General features: G+C 34.8%; 11 protein-coding genes and 1 non-coding gene across 12 annotated transcripts; 8 read left to right on the top strand and 4 right to left on the bottom strand.

Annotated features, from left to right (window-relative positions):
- Positions 1-127: 127 nt before the first annotated feature.
- On the bottom strand, positions 128-1,773 carry RO3G_10386 (uncharacterized protein; the record flags this gene model as incomplete). Its single annotated transcript, XM_067664971.1, has 7 exons — positions 128-500; positions 549-720; positions 766-874; positions 931-1,208; positions 1,270-1,399; positions 1,452-1,657; positions 1,719-1,773. 7 exons carry the CDS (start codon positions 1,771-1,773, stop codon positions 128-130), a joined length of 1,323 nt encoding a protein of 440 aa, XP_067521072.1.
- Positions 1,774-3,190: 1,417 nt separating this feature from the next.
- Positions 3,191-4,451, top strand: RO3G_10385 (uncharacterized protein; the record flags this gene model as incomplete). The annotated part of the gene is made up of 2 exons (XM_067664970.1): positions 3,191-3,419; positions 3,487-4,451. 2 exons carry the CDS (start codon positions 3,191-3,193, stop codon positions 4,449-4,451), a joined length of 1,194 nt encoding a protein of 397 aa, XP_067521071.1.
- A 2,983-nt stretch (positions 4,452-7,434) lies between these two features.
- RO3G_19116 lies at positions 7,435-7,507 on the top strand. The gene has a single exon. It is a non-coding gene; the product is annotated as a tRNA-Lys (tRNA).
- A 1,286-nt stretch (positions 7,508-8,793) lies between these two features.
- On the top strand, positions 8,794-10,087 carry RO3G_10384 (uncharacterized protein; the record flags this gene model as incomplete). The annotated part of the gene is made up of 5 exons (XM_067664969.1): positions 8,794-8,840; positions 9,135-9,315; positions 9,455-9,556; positions 9,731-9,818; positions 10,065-10,087. 5 exons carry the CDS (start codon positions 8,794-8,796, stop codon positions 10,085-10,087), a joined length of 441 nt encoding a protein of 146 aa, XP_067521070.1.
- A 379-nt stretch (positions 10,088-10,466) lies between these two features.
- RO3G_10383 (mitochondrial 54S ribosomal protein mL46) lies at positions 10,467-11,367 on the top strand (the record flags this gene model as incomplete). Its single annotated transcript, XM_067664968.1, has 3 exons — positions 10,467-10,991; positions 11,050-11,166; positions 11,218-11,367. 3 exons carry the CDS (start codon positions 10,467-10,469, stop codon positions 11,365-11,367), a joined length of 792 nt encoding a protein of 263 aa, XP_067521069.1.
- Positions 11,368-11,719: 352 nt separating this feature from the next.
- RO3G_10382 (uncharacterized protein) lies at positions 11,720-12,407 on the bottom strand (the record flags this gene model as incomplete). Its single annotated transcript, XM_067664967.1, has 2 exons — positions 11,720-11,764; positions 11,829-12,407. 2 exons carry the CDS (start codon positions 12,405-12,407, stop codon positions 11,720-11,722), a joined length of 624 nt encoding a protein of 207 aa, XP_067521068.1.
- A 1,307-nt stretch (positions 12,408-13,714) lies between these two features.
- Positions 13,715-13,878, top strand: RO3G_10381 (uncharacterized protein; the record flags this gene model as incomplete). The annotated part of the gene is made up of 2 exons (XM_067664966.1): positions 13,715-13,733; positions 13,793-13,878. The coding sequence occupies 2 exons, from the start codon at positions 13,715-13,717 to the stop codon at positions 13,876-13,878; spliced, it is 105 nt and encodes a 34-aa protein (XP_067521067.1).
- Positions 13,879-14,980: 1,102 nt separating this feature from the next.
- RO3G_10380 (shikimate kinase) lies at positions 14,981-15,624 on the bottom strand (the record flags this gene model as incomplete). Its single annotated transcript, XM_067664965.1, has 2 exons — positions 14,981-15,414; positions 15,477-15,624. The coding sequence occupies 2 exons, from the start codon at positions 15,622-15,624 to the stop codon at positions 14,981-14,983; spliced, it is 582 nt and encodes a 193-aa protein (XP_067521066.1).
- A 1,137-nt stretch (positions 15,625-16,761) lies between these two features.
- Positions 16,762-17,226, top strand: RO3G_10379 (uncharacterized protein; the record flags this gene model as incomplete). The annotated part of the gene is made up of 1 exon (XM_067664964.1): positions 16,762-17,226. One exon carries the CDS (start codon positions 16,762-16,764, stop codon positions 17,224-17,226), a length of 465 nt encoding a protein of 154 aa, XP_067521065.1.
- A 1,262-nt stretch (positions 17,227-18,488) lies between these two features.
- On the top strand, positions 18,489-19,949 carry RO3G_10378 (uncharacterized protein; the record flags this gene model as incomplete). The annotated part of the gene is made up of 6 exons (XM_067664963.1): positions 18,489-18,636; positions 18,678-18,827; positions 18,884-19,224; positions 19,281-19,457; positions 19,507-19,726; positions 19,900-19,949. The coding sequence occupies 6 exons, from the start codon at positions 18,489-18,491 to the stop codon at positions 19,947-19,949; spliced, it is 1,086 nt and encodes a 361-aa protein (XP_067521064.1).
- A 392-nt stretch (positions 19,950-20,341) lies between these two features.
- Positions 20,342-20,932, bottom strand: RO3G_10377 (uncharacterized protein; the record flags this gene model as incomplete). Its single annotated transcript, XM_067664962.1, has 3 exons — positions 20,342-20,626; positions 20,674-20,787; positions 20,852-20,932. 3 exons carry the CDS (start codon positions 20,930-20,932, stop codon positions 20,342-20,344), a joined length of 480 nt encoding a protein of 159 aa, XP_067521063.1.
- A 375-nt stretch (positions 20,933-21,307) lies between these two features.
- RO3G_10376 (uncharacterized protein) lies at positions 21,308-22,744 on the top strand (the record flags this gene model as incomplete). The annotated part of the gene is made up of 1 exon (XM_067664961.1): positions 21,308-22,744. The coding sequence occupies one exon, from the start codon at positions 21,308-21,310 to the stop codon at positions 22,742-22,744; it is 1,437 nt and encodes a 478-aa protein (XP_067521062.1).
- Between the last annotated feature and the right edge of the window lie 371 nt (positions 22,745-23,115).

The raw sequence follows: 23,115 nt of genomic DNA, 5'->3' as shown, positions 1-23,115 counted from the left end.
TGGACTACATCCTGTTCTTAAACTCCTCTTGAGCCGGTTTGAAGTCACTTTTACTGTTACATTCTTTAGTCAACATGTCACCCCTTTTGAAAACTTTAAAAAGTGAGAAGAGGGGGGGGGAGTAGATTTATTGGGTTACTAATTCATTAGGGTTTCTAACATAATATTCAACTCGGTCAAGGAATGCAGTAGCCTTGGTATCCTTCAAGATTTTACCAGGCACTCCTCCATCCAACTTGACTTGTACGTTATATTTGTATTTCTTTTCTTGCTTTGTGAAATCAAGTCTTGTCTCATCCGTCTTCAATCCAATCACACCGCCTTCCTTCTTCTTCTTTTCTCCTCCGAGATAACCAATCAAGTCTACCATCTCTTGATCTTCAGACTTCTTCTTTTCTACAGTGACAGATCGAGTACGATCTACAGTTAAAACATAAGGCTTGGAAGGTTGGTGGCTGTCCGTGATAAAGTCATAGGTTGGTTCGGCCAAGTGGAAAATCCTAAGGTTCACAATTCAGTCACACTCCTTCTCTTTCTTTCTAACCTACTTGAATTCACCACCACCGTATTTCTTGTTTTCAGCAAAAGAGGAAGCAGTGATAGGATACACAACAGGCTGGCTCGTCTTCTTTGGCATCTTCTTGGCCGTCACATCCTGTAAAGCACGTTCGGCTGCCTTGGCAATGAAATCATTCACACCAACATGTGTACCATGTTGTTCTATTGAAATCAGTATAAAAAAGAAATATTCTTTTCTTCACTTACCATTCAAACTGTCGCGTAAACTGAAGAGTTCATCAATCACAATTTGTTTACTGATAAAAGTAGGAGGAATCACCTTCTTTTCTTCCTCCTTCACGGCTGGTTTGTCAGTCTATAAAACAAGCATCAGTCCCTCTTCTTCTCCTTTCTTCCATCTCCTTCTTTTACCTTGGCAAACACAATTTGGTCTCTAGGAGGAGCAGCAGTGAAGTTGGGCATAGGAGCAGGTTTAGGAGCAATAAGACCAAGATGACCAAGGACATCACCCTTCAAGATACGGCCACCATAACCGGATGGTTTGATACTGCCAACATCCTTAATACCGTACTTTAATACCAAGCTTAAAACGGCAGGAGAAAGTGGCTTCTTTAGTTTACTTGTATCAATGTCGTGGTGAGAAATGGGTGATACGGCAGGCTTCTTTGCTTCAGGAGCCTTCTTTTCTTCTAAACATCATAAAAGCTGATTGATATAAAGTACACATCCATCTTTCTTTTTTCTTTTTACCTTTTGCTTCTTCTTTAGGAGCTGCTGCTTGTTCTTCTTCCTTGGGAATTTCAACAGAAGAAATATCATCGCCTTCTTCTGCTATAAGAGCAATCAGCGTGTTTACAGGTGCCTTACTACCTTCTTGAAGCTATCATATATAACATGAGTCAAAATCCAGCAAAACGTTTATCACACGTTACAATAATCTTGGCCAAAACACCATCCTCAGCAGCTTCCACATCAATTTGAGCTTTATCTGTCTCCAATTCTAAAAGAACATCACCAGCAGCAAACGTGTCACCTTCTTGCTTTTTCCACTTGTGAATCGTGCCTTCTGTCATCGTAGGACTCATAGCAGGCAAGTTAAAGCGAGTAACGGCTGAACATGGCGCGGCGGTATGAAAGCCTTTGAAAATACATAAGAGACTATTTACAAGAAAAATTTAAGAAAAAAAAAAAACAATTACTTAATGCAGGTGCTTTAATGATCTTGCTTGTTAAAGATGCAGTGATGCGGTACATTGAAACAAGGGATTCCTACTTGGAAAAAAAAAAAAAAAAAAATAGACTGGCTGATAGCGGGAATAGAGATTGAAATGACGGGATAATTTTTCTGGGTTGTTTGTGACTGGTTTTGGATTTTTTTGATAGTGGAAACCCCAATGATTTCTGAGAAAAAAAGGATCCAGTGATTGGTTTAATTAGAGCTCATTCGTTTCGTCATCCCTTCTCTCTCTCTCTCTCTTTTCTTTACCGTTTGTGAGCAAACGCTCGGCTTCAGCAACTACCGCCTTTCATCGATCGTCCAAACGTTTCATGACACACGAATTGCTGATAGATGATTTAAAGTGTCCTTTTGTAGAAACATAGGATGAGGATCCCATGGATTCGCCCTGCTTATGTCATTTTTGAACGTTCGATTCAAAAGGTCTTTGGATGCTATTGATTTGAATAATAATGCTTGCTATTGAATCATCAAATCTACCGGGTACTTCAGGGCTTATGACTAAAAGCTTACAGTAACCCTCTACCATCGTACACTCTACGTTGGTTTCAAGCAGAAAAAGACGCATGTTTGGAATTGTTGGGTTTGCATGATGCCATAGAGACTTGTGTTATTCGTTTGTCATACACGTACTACGTTTACCTAATCAAACTGATCATTCAATACACAAAACGTGTTTTTCTCTATTTCTCATTTATTCATCATGTTTTCTCCTAATGGCAACTCATGATTGTATGATAAAAGATTCTAATTTCAATTACTCAGATCAACTAACTTCTTCAGTCTTTATTCGGAAGTTGAAGTCGAAAAGGCCGAATGAGTTAAAAAGAAGAGCAGGAAACAAGAGAAGCTAGAAATTGAATCCACATTTAAACTAAACTTTTTTCTAAAAAAAAAAAAGGAAAGATACAAGAGACCATCGAAAACGAAAATGAAAACTTGCAAAACAATGTCTTCATTTCTTGCTTGAGGATATCAAAGTAGGTCCAATACGACAGCATTGAACAAAATTGACCACTCATCCACTCGCTAATTGTTCTGCTTAAATTGGATTTGACACACGAGCATCAAGCATTGTGTGATATTAAATCATCCCCATTTCTCGAGCTTTTCAAAGTAAAATGTGTAAAGAAAACAGCACTTTAGCCCGGTCTAAATTTAGAGGGCGTGGCCCTTGGTTAGGCTAGCGTTACTTTTTTTCTGTTTCACCTCAATCCAAAAATATATCCATCCTTTGTTGCCAATAAAATGTGCATAGACACACCTTTCTTAGAATTCATTTTGTGACACAATTTAAATGGATCCAACTTGATTTACAGACTTGATCCATCACAAACACATATAAAGTTTGAGTTTTCTTCTTTTTTTTCATCGTCCTTATTTCACTTTCTTTTTCTTTCATCCAACAGCACTCAATTACTTTCCTTCTTAACCATGTATCAACAACTCTTTTTGCTTGCTTCGATTGCTCTTGCTGCTGTTCATGCCCATCCTGGGTCGCACGCTTCCAGCACTACGACCGCCACCAAGACCAGTACCTTCAAATTTACTGAAACTTTCCCTGAAGCTGGAGCTATCCCTACTGCTAAGCCCGAATGGCTTGAATTGATCAAGAATATCAACATCACTCAAGCTCCTGTCTACACCAATACAAATGGTCTTGGTAATATATAAAAACCACTTTTTCTTGACATATTCTCATCTATTTTTTTTTTTTTTCTATCAAAAAGGACCTCAACCCGAAGTTCAAGGTCAAGACCCTTACTGTGACTGGACCTTCACAGGCTGTTTCGGAAAGGACGATCTCTATCAGTGTCCCAAAGGTCAGTGGGCTCTTACTTATGACGACGGACCATCTGAATACAGCCCTAAGCTTTATGACTACTTGGACCAAGTCAATGTGAAGGCGACCTTTTTCATGGTGGGTGGTCAGGTTGTCAAGTTCCCTGACTATGCCTTGCGTGCTTATAAGTCTGGCCATGAACTTGCCATGCACACCTGGTCTCACAACTACATGACCACGCTCACGAATGAGCAAATTGTTGCCGAACTCAAATGGAACGAATTGGCCATCAAGGAAGTCACTGGTGTCTCACCCAAGTACTTTAGACCTCCTTATGGTGATATCGACAACCGTGTCCGTGACGTGGCTGCCGCTCTTGGCTTTATCCCTGTGATCTGGAACTTTGATACCAACGATTGGGCTGCTGCCTCGAGTCCTGAGACCTTTAAGGAATCCTGGATCGATGGCAACGTCACCCAGTGGGCTCAGGCTGCCAAGACAGCTGAAGTCGGTGGTGTCTCTCTTGAGCACGATTTGTATGAAAAGACGGTAGATGCCGCCATCCGTATCTTGCCTACTTTGAAGGATGCTTATGAATTGATTCCTGTGGGTACATGTAACAAGGTTGCTGTGTACAAGGAGAATGCGACGGCTACGAACGCAACCACCTCTCCTGTTTCTTCTGCCATTCCCTCTAGTTCTGCTGCTGCTGATGCTCCTGGTGCCACCACAATCAACTTGGATTCTACTGCTGCTAACGGTGCCTCTACCGCTGCTAACGGTGCCTCCACTGCTGCTGACGGTGCCTCTATTGCCGCTAACGTTGCCACAAACTCTGGCGTTTCATTGGTCGCTTCTGCTCCACTTGGATTAGGCGCTGCAGCTATTGCTGCCGCTTTTGCCTTGCTTTAAACTCTCTTGTAAAATTATTTGTTTTATAAACAGTTTTGGAGACAGTGATTTTTGTATCTTTAATGTTCATCCATTGCTTATTGACACTTAAAAAAAACCCCTTTACTATAATGCACATGATGTAATAAAAAAAGGAGTAAGGAACATATCCCCTAATGCACATCGACCATCAAATAAGCAACTTACAGGCCTGTGTTTGCTCTCAGACTGTGCATTCTCGTTTAAAAAGAGTGTCCTATTAATCCGGCTATTTATATGAATGGAACTGATGAGCATTTGATTAACAAGTAGGCTATGTCCTCACTAACAACAGCGCAGCCTTTGTTTTCGTTTTCTTTCTAAAGGGCATTTCTAAGAGGTCTTTGCTAATAATATCTGGATGCAAGACATGTCTCTCTTTAAAAATTTTAGAATAGTATGAGTAAATAAAAAGTCATCATCCTAGCACTGGGCGTTATACTTTATCTTTTTCGTCTTAGACCATCGCAATTATGATTGCCTGAAAAGTTTTTGAACCCATTTTGTTTCGAGTTCTAACAGCCACAAAAGCTTTCATTAGTATCTGCTGTTCATGATATACAAAAAAACACAAAAATAGGGGTTTTTCTGTGTCACACTCCTACATCTGTATTGACACAAAGTATTGTTTGCGTGCACAAGTTACAATTTATTTTCTTTGTAATGAGCATAGTACATTTTGTTAACAATATATCTGATGCATACCATTGCCATTTATTATATTTAATAACCAAGTAGATTACGTATTGGCTATTTATTTCTTTGATTTTTTTCAGTTAATAAATATTTTTTTATTTAGACGTTTTCCTCAATATTAGAGTGTTGTAAAAGTTTTCTTTTTTTTAAAAAAAAAAATAAGAAAAAATAAAAAAGAAAGGAAAAAGCTGAAAAGTTTGTTATAGCTTTGTTTATTTCACAATAAATTAAGAATTCGGATAAAATAAGGATTTATATAATCATAAAATAGGATGAACCGATCTGTAACGGAATGTTTAGAAGGCAACCTAGCCATATTGACTACCTCAACAGCTTAAGGATCAATGCATGATTGGAAAGAAAACTTGACGACAATAGTATTTAATAATAAGTTAATTCATGATCTATGAGATATAAGCGACATAAAACATGTCTTCTTACAAAAAAAAATTATAGGTTCATCTTACTTGAATGCACTGTATTTAATCAAGTATCATGAGATTTTCCAAGAGCAAATTTAAAAAACAGTCAATTTATGCCACATGCCCTAAGATGAATTGTCCCTCGACAAGTAAATAGCGTTATGGAACGAAATCGACATTTATCAATACGCATTAGGAAAACAAACAGTGGAATGCTAAAAGAATGGATTGTCATGTTCAAGTAATCTTATCTTCAAGTTTTAAAAAAGTATTTGGCGCAACCTTGCCGCTTTGTTCACTGATGGAAATAAAAGAAAAAGGTTTCAATAGGATCAAAAATAGAGTACCTTTATTTAATACTATATGTCCAGAGCTTATATACCTTTCAAGCGTAAATATTAGTACATGTACTATATAATTGGCAAAGTATCCTATGTCTTATGCAGATTTCTAAACAACTTATATCAAATCTTGCTTCTCAATCACTAGCCTGTCTCGGTAAGATGTATATATTAAAAAGTTCACATTTTTTTATATACTCACACTATTAAGCTTTAATAATACTTGATTACTATACACTCATTACCTTTGAAAGACAACATTGCTATTGTAGAACAATAGCTGATTGTAGTTGGCATTGATAAACACAATTCTTGATACAAGCTCATATTTTTAAATAAAGTTATACAGTTAATTCCAACTAAATGCACTCTTTTAGGATATGCACTGTATTAATGGTGTTTCTTTGATAAGAAGAAATATCAATAGATTAACAGGATCCTTTCCTATTGCCAAAAATCCAATCTAATGCCAGGAATGTTATTAATCCTTCATGTAATTGAAGTAACGTGTAACATAACGTAATTCAAATCAGTGAGAAAGTCCCAGAATAAAAAGACGCTTACAAAAGAAGATATCAAGTCTCGCTCAATAAGATAAATGCCGAGCTTCAATTAGAATAATTTCTACTTAAAACTTAAACTGAAATAAAGATTAATCCCAAAAAGTACGCATACTTGATCTTTGTTTTTATCTTTTCTTAAATTACAATTATACAACAATTGCTCTCTCCCTTCTTTTTTTTTAGTATAGCTGCATTATTAATTTGCAGCCATCTTCCCAGTATATAATAATATGATTAACTATAACCGAACTTTTATTTTATTGGTTATTATTGCTTTAATATGTTTGCTGTCAATACAAATATATATTTTGTCGTATCCCAGCATACTTTAAACATGATTCATATTCAATTTATAAGAAATCAGACTAGTAAGAGTTTTACACAAAGATTTATTACAATTTTTTTCTCTATTATTCGATCATAACTAATTCCACTCTTTTAACTCAATGCAAGTTGATTTAATATAGTTCCTAATGCAATGAAACATAAATGAAAAATAGGTCAACTTCTGAAACAATTATAAACAGTCTACTTGCATAGCCAGGAATAGATATTCATACTAAGTCTACAGCTATAATGAATTAAAGTGTCTTTAAAAGGATATAAATACTAGATATAATGATATTAAATAATATAATTTTTTTCAGTCTCGTTGAGTTTTACAGTCTTTTTATTTTTACGGGAAGCACAAATTTGCATCTAGCAAACCCACTAGAGCTTCAAAACAAATTAAGGGGATAGTAATTAAACAAATAATGATAGCATCAATTAAAATATATTGATGTTTGAAGGATATACTCCAAGACATGATCATTCAATAACACAATATGGCATAAAAGAGAATCAGGGCGTATAAAAGGATGCACATAGATTGTCCGGACCGTGACGGTGCGGCTCGAACATTATTTGGACTAGACTTTAAAAAAGCTAGATTTTTCAACGAGCCCGGCTAGCTCAATCGGTAGAGCGTGAGACTCTTAATCTCAAGGTTGGGGGTTCGACCCCCCCGTCGGGCTGCGATTCATTTTTCTTTTCTAATTCGGGTAAATATTTATCCTTCTACTTGTTGTAGCACTTTATCACGGTTGATATAACTTTTGAAGAGGAACATCAGTCCTAATGCTGTGACGAAAATATAAATTCATTTAGTCAAACTGTTCCAGTTTATGAAGAAAGCTCATATCTTCAATGTTTTTGACAACTCTATGAAATTGAAAAATTCACAATTCAAACGAAAACAGAAAATCTAAAAACATCACAAAATCAAGAAAACCAAAAACATATAAATATGAACAATTTATCAAGCATTATTATTGTAGCACAAATGATGAAATTTTAGATCAAGAGAACAATGCTGATCACAAGAATAATTTTGATGTCCAGCGACATTGATGTCGTTCGACATAGATGTCAAACAACACAAACAATAAGCCACGCCAATTTTTATATAAATAAGATGAATATTTTTAAACAAAATAACATTATCCAATCCAATCCAATCCAATCCAATTCAATAAATCAAATCTTCTTACGCTTAAAAAGCAATCTTTTCTTATTGGATCACAATAACCTTTTCTTTTCTTTTTATTTTTACTTATTCTTTCTGATCTGATACCCGAGTTATCACAAATCAAGAAAGATCCCTTTTATTTTTATCGTTTATCAAACAATCTTATTCTTAACCTTATTGATCTAAAAAGATCTGGTGGTCACTACTCAAAGACAATTTACTCTAAAGAACTGTTAAACGTTCAATCAAGTTACCTAAACTCAAGTCATTCAAGACTTCAAACCTCAATTTAAACAAATCTACATCACTTTAACACAAGCCAAGTCCCAAGTACTAACAAGTTACATTATGATTAGTATTATCTTACCTTATCTAAATAGATCTCCTTTGAAACAAAATACTTCTTTTATTTTATAAAGAGGAAGAGCTAATACTTCCTTGAATTATATACTTCATTGTAACTTCTTTTTTATTTTATCTTTTACCTGTTGCTTTTACTTTTATTCAATTCAATCTGATCTACTTAATAATATCTGGTGGTCACTTAACGCAAGCAACTCATAGTCAAATCATTACTCTTTTTGGAACCACACCCTACCTAAACCTTTGATCTTATATCAAGGCTCTCTTAAATCAAATCTATTTAACACTATAAAAACCTTACAAATTCCAATCTCACACCATCAATCCATTTGTGGAGGAGCACCTAAATGGTCTGCTCTAGCTAACCACGCTAGTTTGCAAGACGTGAAGCAAAGCATCAACAACTTTTGTATATCTCAAAAAAAAAAAATGCTTAAATTTCATATTATCACTGAGATCTCTTTCAGAATCACCAGGTAAATGTAGGCCATCACTGCTTTCAATACCTTCTGAGCTTGGGCAAGAGCATAAAATCCACAAATCATATGATATTTGAAGAATGCCGTTGCCAAGATTGTTGAATATTTTACTGCTACCATCTCTTCATTAGCGCTATATTCTCATTTCTGCCAACGCTTTAAGCACATTTTTACCGGATGAAACCCTTTCAAGAAGATATATGGATCAATTGAAATCCTTCTATAGGGTTTTGAGCTTTGATAAATTAAAATATAGAAGGCAAAAAGAAATCTACTCTAATTAATATGCAGCGTTAAACATATCCATTTTAGGATCGAGAACTTGAGACTACACAGAAACAAGAATGCTTTGTTTGCTATTTTGATCTGGTTAGGTAGCTTTACAGTCAGGTTTTTATTTTACAGAGCACAAAGTGAAGAGTCCATCTTAAATAGCCCCAGACTTTTGTTAGATGAATGTAGGTTGGCAGAAGTAAAAAAGTGGTTATCAGCCGATTGCTCTTGACCTAAGTCACAAAACTGTCTTTACCGCATGTATCCGTTCTGAATTATGTGATATAAGGCGTTGTACAACTAAAGAATACTAACATTTGACAGACTCTACAAAATAGTTTACCGAATTGAAAAGACTGAAAAATGAACAGAACATAACGGCTAGAGAAAGGCGAGTCCCTTCAGGCAAGACAACAAGCTTGCCAAAGCATTATATTTATGTAAGCCACATCTTCATTCATTTAGATAACCTTTTAAACTTTTATGGGCCAAAGGTGGCAAGAAAACGCTTCTTCTTGTATCAATATAGGCAGAGAGCGGTTGAAAATTTAAAGAAAAGTAGCAATGTGTGCAGCTTTGGTGTCCTTGCCTGTGCTACATGTCGCACACTTTAGCAGAGAGACGTCAATGCCTCCAATAACACGATGGCTATTGCTCACTCGATTTGGGAAGAAGAAGAGTACTCAGCCTGTTTTCAAAAAAGTAAAACAATCACCCAATCGGCATGACAAATATGACCGGTCTTTATTGACTTACGATCGTTCAAAATCAAACTTACTTTTTTTCAAGAATTCTAAAACCGTCTCAAATTCAAGTTAGAAGCAAATGTTGTACAGTCATTAAGTTTAATGCAGTAACAGCAAACAATCAGTTGAAGAAGTAATACAGTCTTCTTTTGAAATTTAAAATAAATAAATAGATATTTTTTACACTATTTTTCTAGTAAAGAAAGAAGGAAAATGGCCAATTAGATCAAATTTGCTGCCGGACGCAGTAAATTTGGATCCCCAGTATTGCTGTTTAATCATATCAACATTAGCATATTTTTTATGCAGATATAGAAGTAACGATAATTAGCATCTCTTTTTACTTGATATAAAATAATTTTTCTAGCGTAAACCATTTAAATATTAAACTGTACTAAAAAATAAATAGTATTGAAGGGCTTTGGCTTAAAGTAACCTTACTGTTATTTATTTTTAATACATGTTTTATTATAAAAGCCTTCAAAAATCAACCTTTATTCGGAATATGATTTTCTAGCAAATCAGAATCGAGAAAAGCCTTTTTTGACAACCCCGGCAAATAAAACTTTTTTTCCAGTCTTATACTCACTTTGTTACTTTAATGATGTTTAAGCATACCATAATCAAACGAGGTTTAGCCACTGCAGTTGCAAATCCGTTGATTGTAAAGAACAGCCGTATACAAGCTTCTGTAATATTATCACGTGCACCACAGATTACCCGTGATGCCACACCATTTGAAAAGGCTTATTTTGATTATCGTGAAAAATTAGAACGTCAAGAAGCAGCAACAACACCTACAGATTTCTACTTTAAAAAAGGCTCAGTTGCAGAACGTCGTTGGAAGCATGAGGAACAAGCACGTCAGAATGCCATGAAAGATCCCACAACTTCACTAAGCGAAGCACTTCAAGCCAGCCAAGTCTCTTGGGAAAAAGAAAACGAAGGCTTGACAGTTTCAACAAAGCTTGAAAAGTTAGAAAGAAGCACCAAAGCAGATGCCAAGGATGACAAGAAAAGTCTCGATCGCGCCTTGAAACAAACATTGTATCTTGTTGTGAAGCAATCAGGAGAAAACCCCTGGCAATTTCCTCAGGGTCCTATTGATGCCACAGAGTATTTACATGAAGTAAGAAAAGCAGACGGGGTACTCTTTTGATTAAAATACTCAGTTTCCTTAACATTAGGCTGCAGAACGTACATTAACAGAACAATGTGGTGCAGATATGGATACTTGGTTTGTTGGCCGTCAACCAATTGGATTCTATAAAGAAGCATCAGCTAAAGAACAACCTGGATTAAAGGTAGATTATATAATAAAGAAGGCAGAAAAAGAAGTTAACAAAATGTTTTAGGTCTTTTTCATGAAGGCTCGTGTATATGCTGGTCAAGTCAAACTTAATAAGGATTTTGTGGAGTTTGCTTGGTTAACAAAAGATGAATTAGTCAACTATCTCTCACCCGAATATTACAAGTCCATTAAGGACTGCTTAAGCGACATTTGAAAAACAAGGAAAGGAAAAGACATGAGCTAAGAAGTTATTTTTTCTATCATAGAGTCTTGATAATGTACATAATATCATCTAGAAAAAAAAAAGTAATAAAAAAGAGAAAGAACTTCAGATACTATCACAAAACTATATACATTTTATTAAGATACATAAAGATTAGCAAAATGATTCGAAAAATCTTGATTAGTATTATTGGATTGCTTATTATTTTTGATAATTTGAAACATTTTTTTGAGACCAGTTTTGTTCCTATTGCTTGAGTTAGATGAGCTAGATGCAACAGAAGATAGAGAAAAACTAGAGCCTTCTTTAAGTATCTGTATATGTTTGTTGTTTTCTGTTCCAATCATTCCATTGATTTTCTTTTCCAAAACCATAGAGGTTTGGGTTTCTTTATAGCATGAATCACACAGCAGATCTGATGTGCGAATACTATCCAAATTGGGCCAACCTACTTGATTATTTTTGCATTTTGCACAGTTAAACTCAACTTGACTATTTCCCCATCTTGATTCGGCATAATTTTCTGCTTCAGCATACTGATATAATGCTAATTTGAATAATTTGACAAATTCATTTTCGTTGTTGACAGCTTGAGCGATATTGGTATTACTTTTTCTTTCATGTTTTTGAATAACTTCAATGAGTGCTTGTGTTGCCTTTAAAGCTGTGGGTAGTTGACTGTTGTCAAATCCTGACCAGAATTTCTGCCCTTCATGCAATTCATTGATCATCTCCTCTGCTTGCTTTACTTTATTTTCTGCATCTTGTTTTTGAATTATAAGTGATTCCACCATCTTTTGTGATTCATTAATCGCCTTTGCAGTTTCAATGATAACCAGTTGGCAAGAATCCACGGTCGATCTGACTTTTGATACCTGTTCTTCAGCATCTGAGTTCTTATCAAGAGCACGAATGTATTTCTTTTTATATTGAGCTGCAAGAATAGGTACATGATAAAAATCATGATATTGCTTTTCTCGCTTTGTCTTTTTATTTTTTCTGTATTCAGCATATTCTCTAATGATGCTCATCTCCTCTTTATGCATATTCAGCTCCTGTTTTAATATCTCTTGTTGTTTGCTTAGCTGATAAATGTCATTTTCAATATATTTTATTTCTCCATGAATGCTACTTGAAAGCTGTCGATGAGAATATATCTCTTTGTTATAGATTCCTTCTACAAGTGTGGATGCTTGGTAAAATTTCAAGTTCTTTTTTCGTCGGTTTTCTATGTTTTCTTTTATTTTATGGAGAGCATTCATCATTAATTTAGAAGTATTATGCTTTTTGGAAGCCGAAGATATAACTAACTCTGCTGTCTCTAAATTTACAGGATAATCTCTTTGCTCTTCGATCATTCTTTTTTTCCTTTGGGGGGGAAAAAATGGGAAAAATCCCAGGTCCGGGGAAAAAAAAAAAAAAAAAAAAAAAAAAAAAAAAAAAAAAATAACTTTTTTCGTTTTAATAATAGTAAATATAAACAAAAAAAAAAACCTGTTTTTAATTGCATGATCTTGTCTTCCGCTCGGTCTTGACAATTTATTTTGGAAACATTAAAGACTTTTTTCCAAAAAAAGTTAAGGCCAAAGAATGTAATTGGATATCTTATCTATCCCTGACAGTCTGCCAGAGTAAATTGTGAAGAAGCTTCTACAATCCGATGTGTTAAAGTGTCGTTGCCATCCAAAGATTGTCCTTTAAAACATATTCACTTCTCTTCTTAGTAAAGAACCTGCTGTTGATCCTCTTTTGACAAATTCGTGTGACAGATTAAAACAGGTAGCATAGCAAAATGTAATTTTTTTCTTTTTCGGATTCTTCTTTGTCAATTTTTTCAGTAGTAAGTATTTTTTTGCTTGCTTTTCTTGTCAAAGAGCAAGACTATTTACAGTAGTAAATACGAATGTAGCGCAAAAAGAAGCTTATATTGAAATCCCTCCCAGCTCAAGAGGGTTCATCAACCAAAAAAATGAGAGATAAACAAAGCTTGCTATATGAAATTGTTATTAGTCAATAGTAACAAGACTAAAACCATATATGCATGGCAATTGATGCTTCAGGCTCTTAAGCGACTCAAGGGAAAGTTTCTCTTCAAGAAGACACTGATAGCGATTTCCAATTGTCCATAAATCCGCTTTCAGTTATGTACCATCCAGTGATCCCTTTGAAGGCTTCAAAAAGAAGTCAGGTATATTTTTTAATAGCTTGTACTTTCTCTATATGAATAGGCAAACTAATGCAAATAATATTAAGCAAAGGAAAGTCTTACGTCAATAATAAAAAGACAATCGAAGCAAAGAGGAAAAAACTAAAGGGAGAGGTATTACATACATATGAAATGTCTGAAGAAGAACTGGGTTTGTACATGTTTCTTAACTATCATATTGAATCATACTAAAATTGCAACAAATCATAGATGACAATAATGACAAAGACTTGTATACTGCTGCTCCTAATGTAGCTACTACCACTGCATTAGCTAATAAAGGCTCCAATAATTAAGAAAAGTCGACCTCTAAAGCTATTCAAAAGGAAAAGACAAAGAATTGGCTCTTAGGATTGCCAAAAAAAAAAAAAAAAAAAAAGACTGAACAATCATCTACAAAATCAATGAAATGTCCTACTTATAGTGGAACTGATCATGCAAGATCTTCTAGCTCCAAGTGTCTTTACTATAACAAGGATAACTGGTAAGGAACTTTTATTAAAGGACAAGTACTTTATGCTTACAACAAATATGTTTAGGCTAATCAAGCTTAGTTTCAAAAGTTATATCAAAAAACAAAAAGCAATTCATGAGATTACCAAAAGATTATTTGTTGATAGCATCAAGCATAATGGTACCGGTTCTATCGTTGAAAAGAAACAACACTACGAAAATAAGGAAAAATGGATCCCACTTCCTCCAAAGATAACAAGCAGCTGTTCCTTGCAAGAAAAGAATAATTACTTATGGCGATGGTTCTTGTTCTGGATTTATGAAAGAAAAAAAATTCTGTCCCTAATAGACGGATTACTAAGGCTATTAAGAAGGTATCAAAGGATATACAAAGGAAAACTAAATTTATGTATGTTGCTGAAGCTTTTACTAGTCAAATATGTAGCCAATGTAAAACCAAAAGCTTAATAAACACCATTTCAGCCAGATCAAAACGAAAAGTATATGTTGTCCTCAAATGTAACTCTTGTTGTACGGTATGGAATCATGACGTGATGGCTGCTAAAAACATATACTATATTTTTACACACATGTCACAACATAGTAATGAAAGGCTTCCAGGATACATGAATTCCATTTCTTTTGAGGATCCCATAACGGGTAAGTTGTACAAATGTTTTTTTCATGGTAAACTAACATTCACTTTCACTGTTTGTTCTATCTCAAATTACCTCAACCTTATCATACCAATTATTATCAAATTTTTACTACTTCGTTTTCAAGTTGATTTCAGTTTTTTTTTTTATTTTTTCCTAAAAACTTGAAAAATACAGTAGATTAAATGCTTATGAATTGATAAACTAGTAATTCATTATAAAAAAAAAGGTCTTAAAATTTCTTTTATTCAACATACAAAAGCAAAATAAATATATTTAGTACATTTCTCTAGACGTCATTATTAACAGATGCAGGTAAAAATCCTTTTTCAACAGCTGCAGCAATGATATGTTTAGCCTCCTCAGGGGGAGGAGGTACAATACTTGCAACAATCACCTTTTCAACTTTTTCGTCGGGTTCTTCAAGTGTATCTATTTGGGATTGAAGCATTTCAGCAGCCATAAAGTGTCCTTTACGGTTTTGAATTCTATTCAATAAAAGTTCGTGTGATCCTTTCAAGTAAACAAATATGACTGTTCCAACATCTTTTGGTACTTCACGCAATGTGTCTCGATATACTTTCTTGAGAGAAGAACAAGTGACGACCACAACTCGTTTTTTAGAATTGACATCCAACGATTGCACATCTTTGGCATGATCAATAATATGATCACGGATCTTTCTTAACCATGGCCAACGATCATCATCGTCTAGTGCAGTTCCTAAAAAAGTAGGAAAAATTAAATACACCAGTTGTCAATATAAAGAGTACTGCTTCTTTTACCTAAAGACATCTTTTTAACGTTCTCTGGAGGATGGAGTGAGTCACCTTCAAGGAATTTACAGCCCAAGAGTAACTGCATTTGTTCAGCAACACTTGTTTTGCCGCATCCGGCTGTTCCCATTAATACAAATATAGGAACAGGTGTCATTTTATACTAGATGAAAAAAAGCAACGGTATCATCTTTCTTTTGACTTTATGCTTTTAAAGGAATAGCGGGTAATTTAGGGTAATTTTTTAAGAGACTGGGAGCATTTTTTTGGGGAAGGAAATTTGTTTGTCATATTATCCTTTTTTGGTATTTTTTTTTTTGACGCATCAACATAAATGTTTAAAATAGGAGCCTATTTCTTATAAAAAAAATAGATAGCAAACTTTTCGTCTATGAGGTTCTTGTATCTGTGTTTTGTAAGAATAATATACAGCTTAACAAAGTCATAAATAAATTTTATTAATGAAAATTTATGCTGGAAGCCTATTCCGTTTGTCTATAACAAAAAAAAAAAAAACTTGGTGAACTAGTATTCCCTGAGAATTCATAATAGATATGACTCGATAATCCAGCGCAAACATCAAATAGAGCTGAGGTAAAAATTTAGTTTGTAAAAACGATTTTACAGCATTTGTAATTAGGTCAGGATAGCAGTATGCTTGTTTTTAAACTAAGACAGTGGAACCCTGAAGGAAAAGAATGATCTCCAGAAATTGACGGGTAAACGTAAAGAAAAAAAAATAGTAAAGAGTACATTGCAATTGTTGTAAACAACTATTATGATACGTAACATATTACAGCTCTTTATGCAACTTGTTCCACTTTTAGCAAACTTTGAGCTCAAAAGAGTATCTAAAAACACAAACAAAGTGTTTGTTGCAATAAAGGGTTGTGCGCAATTTTACTAATGAACACACGAGACAAACGGCTGTTTCACCAATAGTTGTCTATGCATTTGAATAACACTACATAAAGCAAACTTAACGAGAGGTGCATAGAGAGGCTTTTGTCCTTGTGAAATTTCCAATCTTATATCAATTTTATCTGCGTTTTTCATAAAGCTAAAACTATGAAAATCATTTGTTATTGTCTTCTTTTGCTTTGCTTATCTTATGTATAACGTTTATAACCATTATTGTTTGTACTTGCCAAAGGGTTCATAAGAAATCCTTGTATACGATCCACACGTGAAAAAAGAGAAAAACCCCGTATAAAAATATCCAGTCTTTTTTTCTTTTTTTTTCTTGCCTATTGCTTTTCTTTTCATTCTCTTCCTGTAAAAGCGATTTGTCTTTATGATTTCAACCTTTCCTTTCGCAATCAATACATCAAAATTATTAGCATGTCCGCAAACCAAGGTTCCTCAAGCAGTCGATTGGGTCACGCAAGACTTTTTTAATACAATTCTATGCGAAGAGTTGGGTGAATGCGAAGTTTTATTTGGGGCTCCAAGCAGACTGAATGTTTGTGAAAATGACTCGGATGATAGCTTTTTATTTGATTCAGATGTTGATGAGGAAGACAGCAGTTCGGAAGTTGTGTCAGACTTGATTGGATTAAGCGCTACATCATGTACAACTTTAAGACAAGACAATATGTTTTGTGTTAGCCATTGTAAAGAAAAGAAAGAACAAGGAAAAAAGTTGAATGAAAGAAAATTAGGTCTGTCGTTTACAAGCATGATTAACACTCAAAGGAAATTGCGCCGTCCTTCATTGTCAAGAGGAAAAAAGCTTTTGCAGCAGTTTTTTGTCATATGAAATTATACTACCTTTATGTGTACTCTAAGGTGACTTTATCCATTATAAAATTGTAACTTTCTTAAAATAATAAAAAGTAATAGCTCATAAAGATCATGCTCATTTTCAATGTACTTTTTCACATGTCTTTTTTTTTCTTTGCTCAAAAAACTTATAATCGCCTATGTATATCTCATTTAAAGAAGAAGTTCAAATTCATATTTATGTTTTCTTTTAACAGGTTAATCAATACCTAGTACTTGAGGCCACAAAGACTTGCTTAATTAGCGATAAAACAGTTCTTTATTTTCTTTCCAAATTTTAACTGTGATATACTTTCTAATTTCAAAAATACAAGCCAAAGAAATCAATAATAGCGAACTCTTTATAGTGAAATCACAAGATTTTCATAGGGATTTTCTAATAAAAATCCCAATCCTTCGTTAAAAGGTAATCTTGTAATGAAATATATTTATTTAGACAGATTGAAAGGACAAGGCTGTAAAGGATAAAGTAGAGGAATTTTAGATTTAATGTTGAAGCTTATTAAATCAATCAAAAAACTGTTATAGGCAGACATAATAAATCATGCTATAAGCCTTACATCTCCAACACTAGTATAGTTAAAGCATAAAAGATCTGATGATGAATTTTAACTTGTTATAGTAATAAGTCTTTGCATGATTTCTTTTATGGCCAATGTATTAGTTGGATTGAAACTATGTATGTTAGAATGTAATATTGTTTTTCTTGCTTAGTAATCTTACCAATATAAACGAACGAGTAAGAAATAATCTTATCAATGACTCAATGAGTGCCTTAATGGTTCCTGTTGCCTCCATCATTAAGTTTCAGCCTTTCTGTACTTGCTTTGTAATTGAGTTTAACCAAATACAATAAATCAGTCAGGAACAAAATACATGTTTCGTCTTAGACAATGATTTCAAGATTGTCTATTGAATGTGATATGGATAGCCTTACCTTAGATAATATTCAAAAATAAAAAAGTATCTCAAAGTAACTGATGTTTTGGTGCTATTTTTAATTTCTTTTTGTCTACGTTTATTATAAAAGCCAAAATTTCATCAAAAGAAAGTAACCATTTATGCTCCTTTTACAACAGCAAAATATAACACTCAATAATATAGCATAACATATTAAATTAAAATCGGATGTTCTTTTAAAGTTGAGCAGAGTGCTTGATCAAACTCAACTCTTTTCCTTTGTTTGCGGAATTCAAAAACGAAAAAAAAACCCTTTCCTTTTTTTTTAGAGCTGTCAACATGCTGCGATCATTACAAAAGAGTTACTTTCATAAAAATACATTTGGAAGAAGAGGTTTAGTCACCGTTTCCAAAGATATACAACAAGCTTATGATGTTGTCATTATTGGTGGGGGTGTCGCAGGTGTCACACTTGCCTGTGCTTTAGGTAAAGTAAGTCGGCTTTGTTTACTTTGTTTGCTAACACAGTTAAAGCCTCTAGTCCTTCTGTGAGTCGTCAGCGTATTGCGCTTGTTGAAGCCATGGACTTGTCCAATGTTAAAAGCTGGAAGCCTCAACAGTACAATTACTCAAATCGTGTCGTGTCTTTAACACCAGGCACCATGAACTTTTTTCAAAGTACATCATATGAAAGTCATGTAAATTTATTCTTTATTAAATATTCGGAATGATAGAAATTGGTGTCAAGCAGCATCTGACAATGGATAGAGTACATGGATACCGAGATATGCGTGTCTGGGATGGTGTGACAGGAGCCAGCATTCACTTGGATTCAGCTATTTTGGATGTAAAGGAACCGACCATTGCTTATATGGTTGAGAACATAAATGTCCAACACGCTGCTCTTCAACGTATCGAAGAATGTCGTTCTCAAGGAGTACAGATTGATTTATTTGAAAAGACAAAAGTGGCTGAAATCGATAAAGAAACTACATCAAGAGAAGATGGCTTGAGTCTCAATGATTGGCCAACAGTTCATTTGGATGATGGAAAACAATTAAAAGCGCGCTTACTGGTAACAAAACACAGAAGTATACAAGTCTATATTTGTTTATAGAGCAAAATGTATAGGTAGGGGCTGATGGCATCAATAGCCCAGTACGCGGCTTTGCACAGATTGAGTCTTTGGGTTGGGACTATAATGCACAAGGTGTTGTTGCAACATTAAAATTAGATCCTGAACGCCCTGAAAGTAAAGTTACAGCCTGGCAGCGATTTTTACCCACTGGACCTATTGCCATGTTACCGGTAAGATTCTTTTTTATACAATTTAAATCATTTCTCTCATGAAAAATAGCTTGGTGAAGGGTATGCTTCTATGGTATGGTCTACTTACCCTGAAATTGCCAAGGCTTTAAAGACGGTGTCTTCCCACGACTTTTGCAATATCGTTAATGCTGCCTTTCGCATGTCACATGTCGACTTAAAATACCTTTACCAGCAAATCACGTCTGGAAAAGCATGCGACATTGGAGCAGAATACGCTTGGAGAGAGAGTGTTGCGAAAAAGTCATTGGGTGAACAAGAAATCTTTGAACGTGAAAATTCACTTCCACCACAGGTCGTGGATATTCAAGAGAATTCAAGAGCCTCCTTTCCTTTCCGTCTTCGAAACGCAGAACATTACGTGAAAGATCGAGTGGCACTTGTAGGCGATGCGGCACATGCCACTCATCCTCTTGCTGGGCAGGGATTGAACCAAGGCATACTGGATGTCGAGAGTTTGTCGCAACTGATTGAGAAAGGAACGATGGAAGGACAGGATATAGGAAGTATTCACTTATTGAGACAGTATGCATCTGAACGTTATTTGCGCAATATCATGATGATCAGTTCTTGTGACAAGTTGCATCGATTGTATTCAACAGACTTGGCACCAGTGACTTGGATTCGATCGGCTGGTCTGAGTGTTGTTGATCAATTAGGGTTTGCAAAGGTAAATAAAATGGATGGTATGCATCGTCTCATAAATCTATCATAGGCTGAAATCATGAAGTATGCGATGGGCATTGAATACAATGGCAACATCAGACAATAATAAAGAGTTGAACTTGTTCATATGCTTTCTTTTATTATAAAAATGTTTTTTTTGTCTATTTACAAAAGTAATCTCTTTTCTTTTCATAATTCTTTTATTCTTCCATGTCCATGCTTCCAGTTTGCTCCTTTTCGGTCTTGATAGCTTGAAGTCTCTTTTTGTGTTCAAGTGGTGCCAATTCAATGTTTTGGTTGACAACTCGGATATCATCTGCTTTCTCCTTATCTTTATTATCGGCCATACGATTCTTATAGAATGCACGTTCACGCTTAGCACGTATTTCTTGCACTCGCTTCATAGCCTTGATTGTTGTAGCCATCAAGTTACGATCGTAGCGGACAGGAACATTACGACGTTTTTCAAATTCAAATGTAGAATCCTATATATCGGTGAGTGATTATAATTAAAGATCCAAAAAGAACTTACAATAACCATTTCTTTGCCACTGGCTTTTCTGAAAGCCTTGGTCCAACGAACTTTACGAGGATTACGCTTCATTTTGAAGTTTTTATGACATTTAGATCGACAGAAACGAAATGTCTATTAAAAAGGGGCGTGATCAGAGAGAATTCTAAAAAAAAAAAGTATTATTTATATTATTTACCTTACTGTCGTTACGAACAAACATAGTACCATGTCCAGGGTAACAAGGCCCTGAACAAAAGTAACAACGAGTAATATGCATTTTTTAATAAATAAAAAAAATTTAAGAAAGACAAGCAGTTTTATGTTTTTGTGATTTATAATAGTTGTGGCTTAGAATGTCAGTTTAAATAAGCATGAAAAATTGCTTTTTCTTTCCCTATTTCTCTTTCTCTCTCTATCACTTGTCTTTAAAACAATAAACAATATGGAGTATCATCCCGAAATCACCGAACAATTAATGTAAGATATAGCAATGATAATTAATCGGACTAGTATTATTTGCATAAACTAAACTTGCTTTTTTTTTAATATAGTTTGGTAAACTATGCCGCAGCAACTGCTATCCATAAGAAAACTAATATGTTTATGATAGTGTCCAGGCTGTGGTGCACCTACACCTCCTAATGCTGCTAATATGTGTGTAAACTGTATTCGTAACGAGGTTGATATTACAGAAGGTATTCCCAAGCATGCTACGCTTCACTTTTGCCGTAATTGTGAACGATACCTTCAACCACCTGGCATTTGGGTCGCCGCTCAACTCGAATCCCGAGAATTGCTGACACTCTGTCTAAAGAAATTGAAAGGATTAAACAAGGTTCGATTGGTGGATGCAGGTTTCATTTGGACCGAGCCTCACAGTAAGCGTGTCAAGGTGAAATTGACAATTCAGAAAGAAGTGTTTGCCAACACCATCCTACAGCAAATCTTTGAAGTTGAGTTTGTCGTGTCAAGTCAACAGTGTGAGGAATGTACCCGATTGGCTGCGCAAAATACATGGAAGGCAGTGGTCCAAGTGCGTCAAAAGGTGGAGCATAAGCGGACGTTCTTGTTTCTTGAACAGCTTATTCTGAAGCATAATGCACACAAGGATACGACGAATATCAAAGAAGCCAAGGATGGTATCGATTTTTATTATGGAAGTCGTAATCAAGCCATCAAGATGGTTGAATTCTTGAGCGCTGTAGTGCCTATGCGATACAAGACGAGTGAACAGTTGATTTCAAAAGATATACATACAAGTGTAAGCAATTACAAGTTTACCTATTCAGCAGAAATTGTGCCTATTTGTAGAGATGATTTAGTTTGTATACCAAAAAAACTAGCCAATAACTTTGGCAACATCAACCGATTGCTGATTTGTACACGTATCAGTAATTCTATTCATTTGTTGGATGTCAATACATTAGCCACGGCTGATGTGAGTACAACACAATACTATAGACAACCCTTTATAGCACTAGGAAGCGCAAAGAGTATGGTTGAGTTCTATGTGCTGGATGTGGAACCACTGGGGCCCGTGGATGGTAAAAAAATATTGTGTGATGTACATGTGGCCCGTATGTCTGATTTTGGAAGAAATGATGAGGAATTCATCGCAAGATCACATCTGGGTGCCTTTTTGAACCCAGGAGATACAGTGATGGGATATGATTTGACTCGAGCCAATTTTAATAATGATGAATTTGACCAGTTAAGCCAAACAGAATTACCGGATGTTGTGCTTGTACGTAAGTCATATCCTGCTCGCAAGAAGAAGTCCAAACAAAGAAATTGGAAATTGCAACAGTTGGGTAAAGAAGTGGATGAGATGTTACCACGTAAACAAGATCAAGCACGTATTGAGAATGATATGGAGTTGTTTATGCGTGACATTGAAGAAGACCCCGAATTCAGAGCAAATATCAACATCTTTAAGAATGAAGGCAATAATGCAGTACATCCAGAAGAAGTAGAAGATATGTCTGATGAAGAATTACCAGAGATCTCATTAGAAGAAATGTTGGATGAAATGGCTATTCATATGGATGAACCTGACAATGTTCAAGATGAAGACATGATGCAAATGTAAAATATGTTTTTATTTATAATAAACATTATCTGTCTTTTCTTGTGAATTTTTGAGTGATTTGAGATAAAGCACCACCTATGGCAGCAAAAGGAATAGCTAATAGATTGAATAATGTATTTTTGCCTCCTGGTTTTGTTTCTTCTTTGGTGGATGTAAATGGTTGTTTTGTAGGTTGACTGTCTGACATGAATAATAAAAGAAAGAAAGAGAAAGGATGATGTCATTTATGCCTTGCTTATATTCTCTTTGATCCAATTACTATTATTTATTCTAATTCGATTGCAGATAAAAAAAAAAAACTCAGTGAAAAGGGGGGAAGAGAATACTATGTTTTGTTCTTTACATGCTATTATCTTTTATATAATGTCTAC

The sequence above is a fragment of the Rhizopus delemar genome, genomic scaffold, assembly GCF_000149305.1.
Source record: "Rhizopus delemar RA 99-880 supercont3.8 genomic scaffold, whole genome shotgun sequence".
Taxonomy (NCBI): domain Eukaryota; kingdom Fungi; phylum Mucoromycota; class Mucoromycetes; order Mucorales; family Rhizopodaceae; genus Rhizopus; species Rhizopus delemar.
This window is presented reverse-complemented; position numbering and strand designations above follow the sequence as displayed.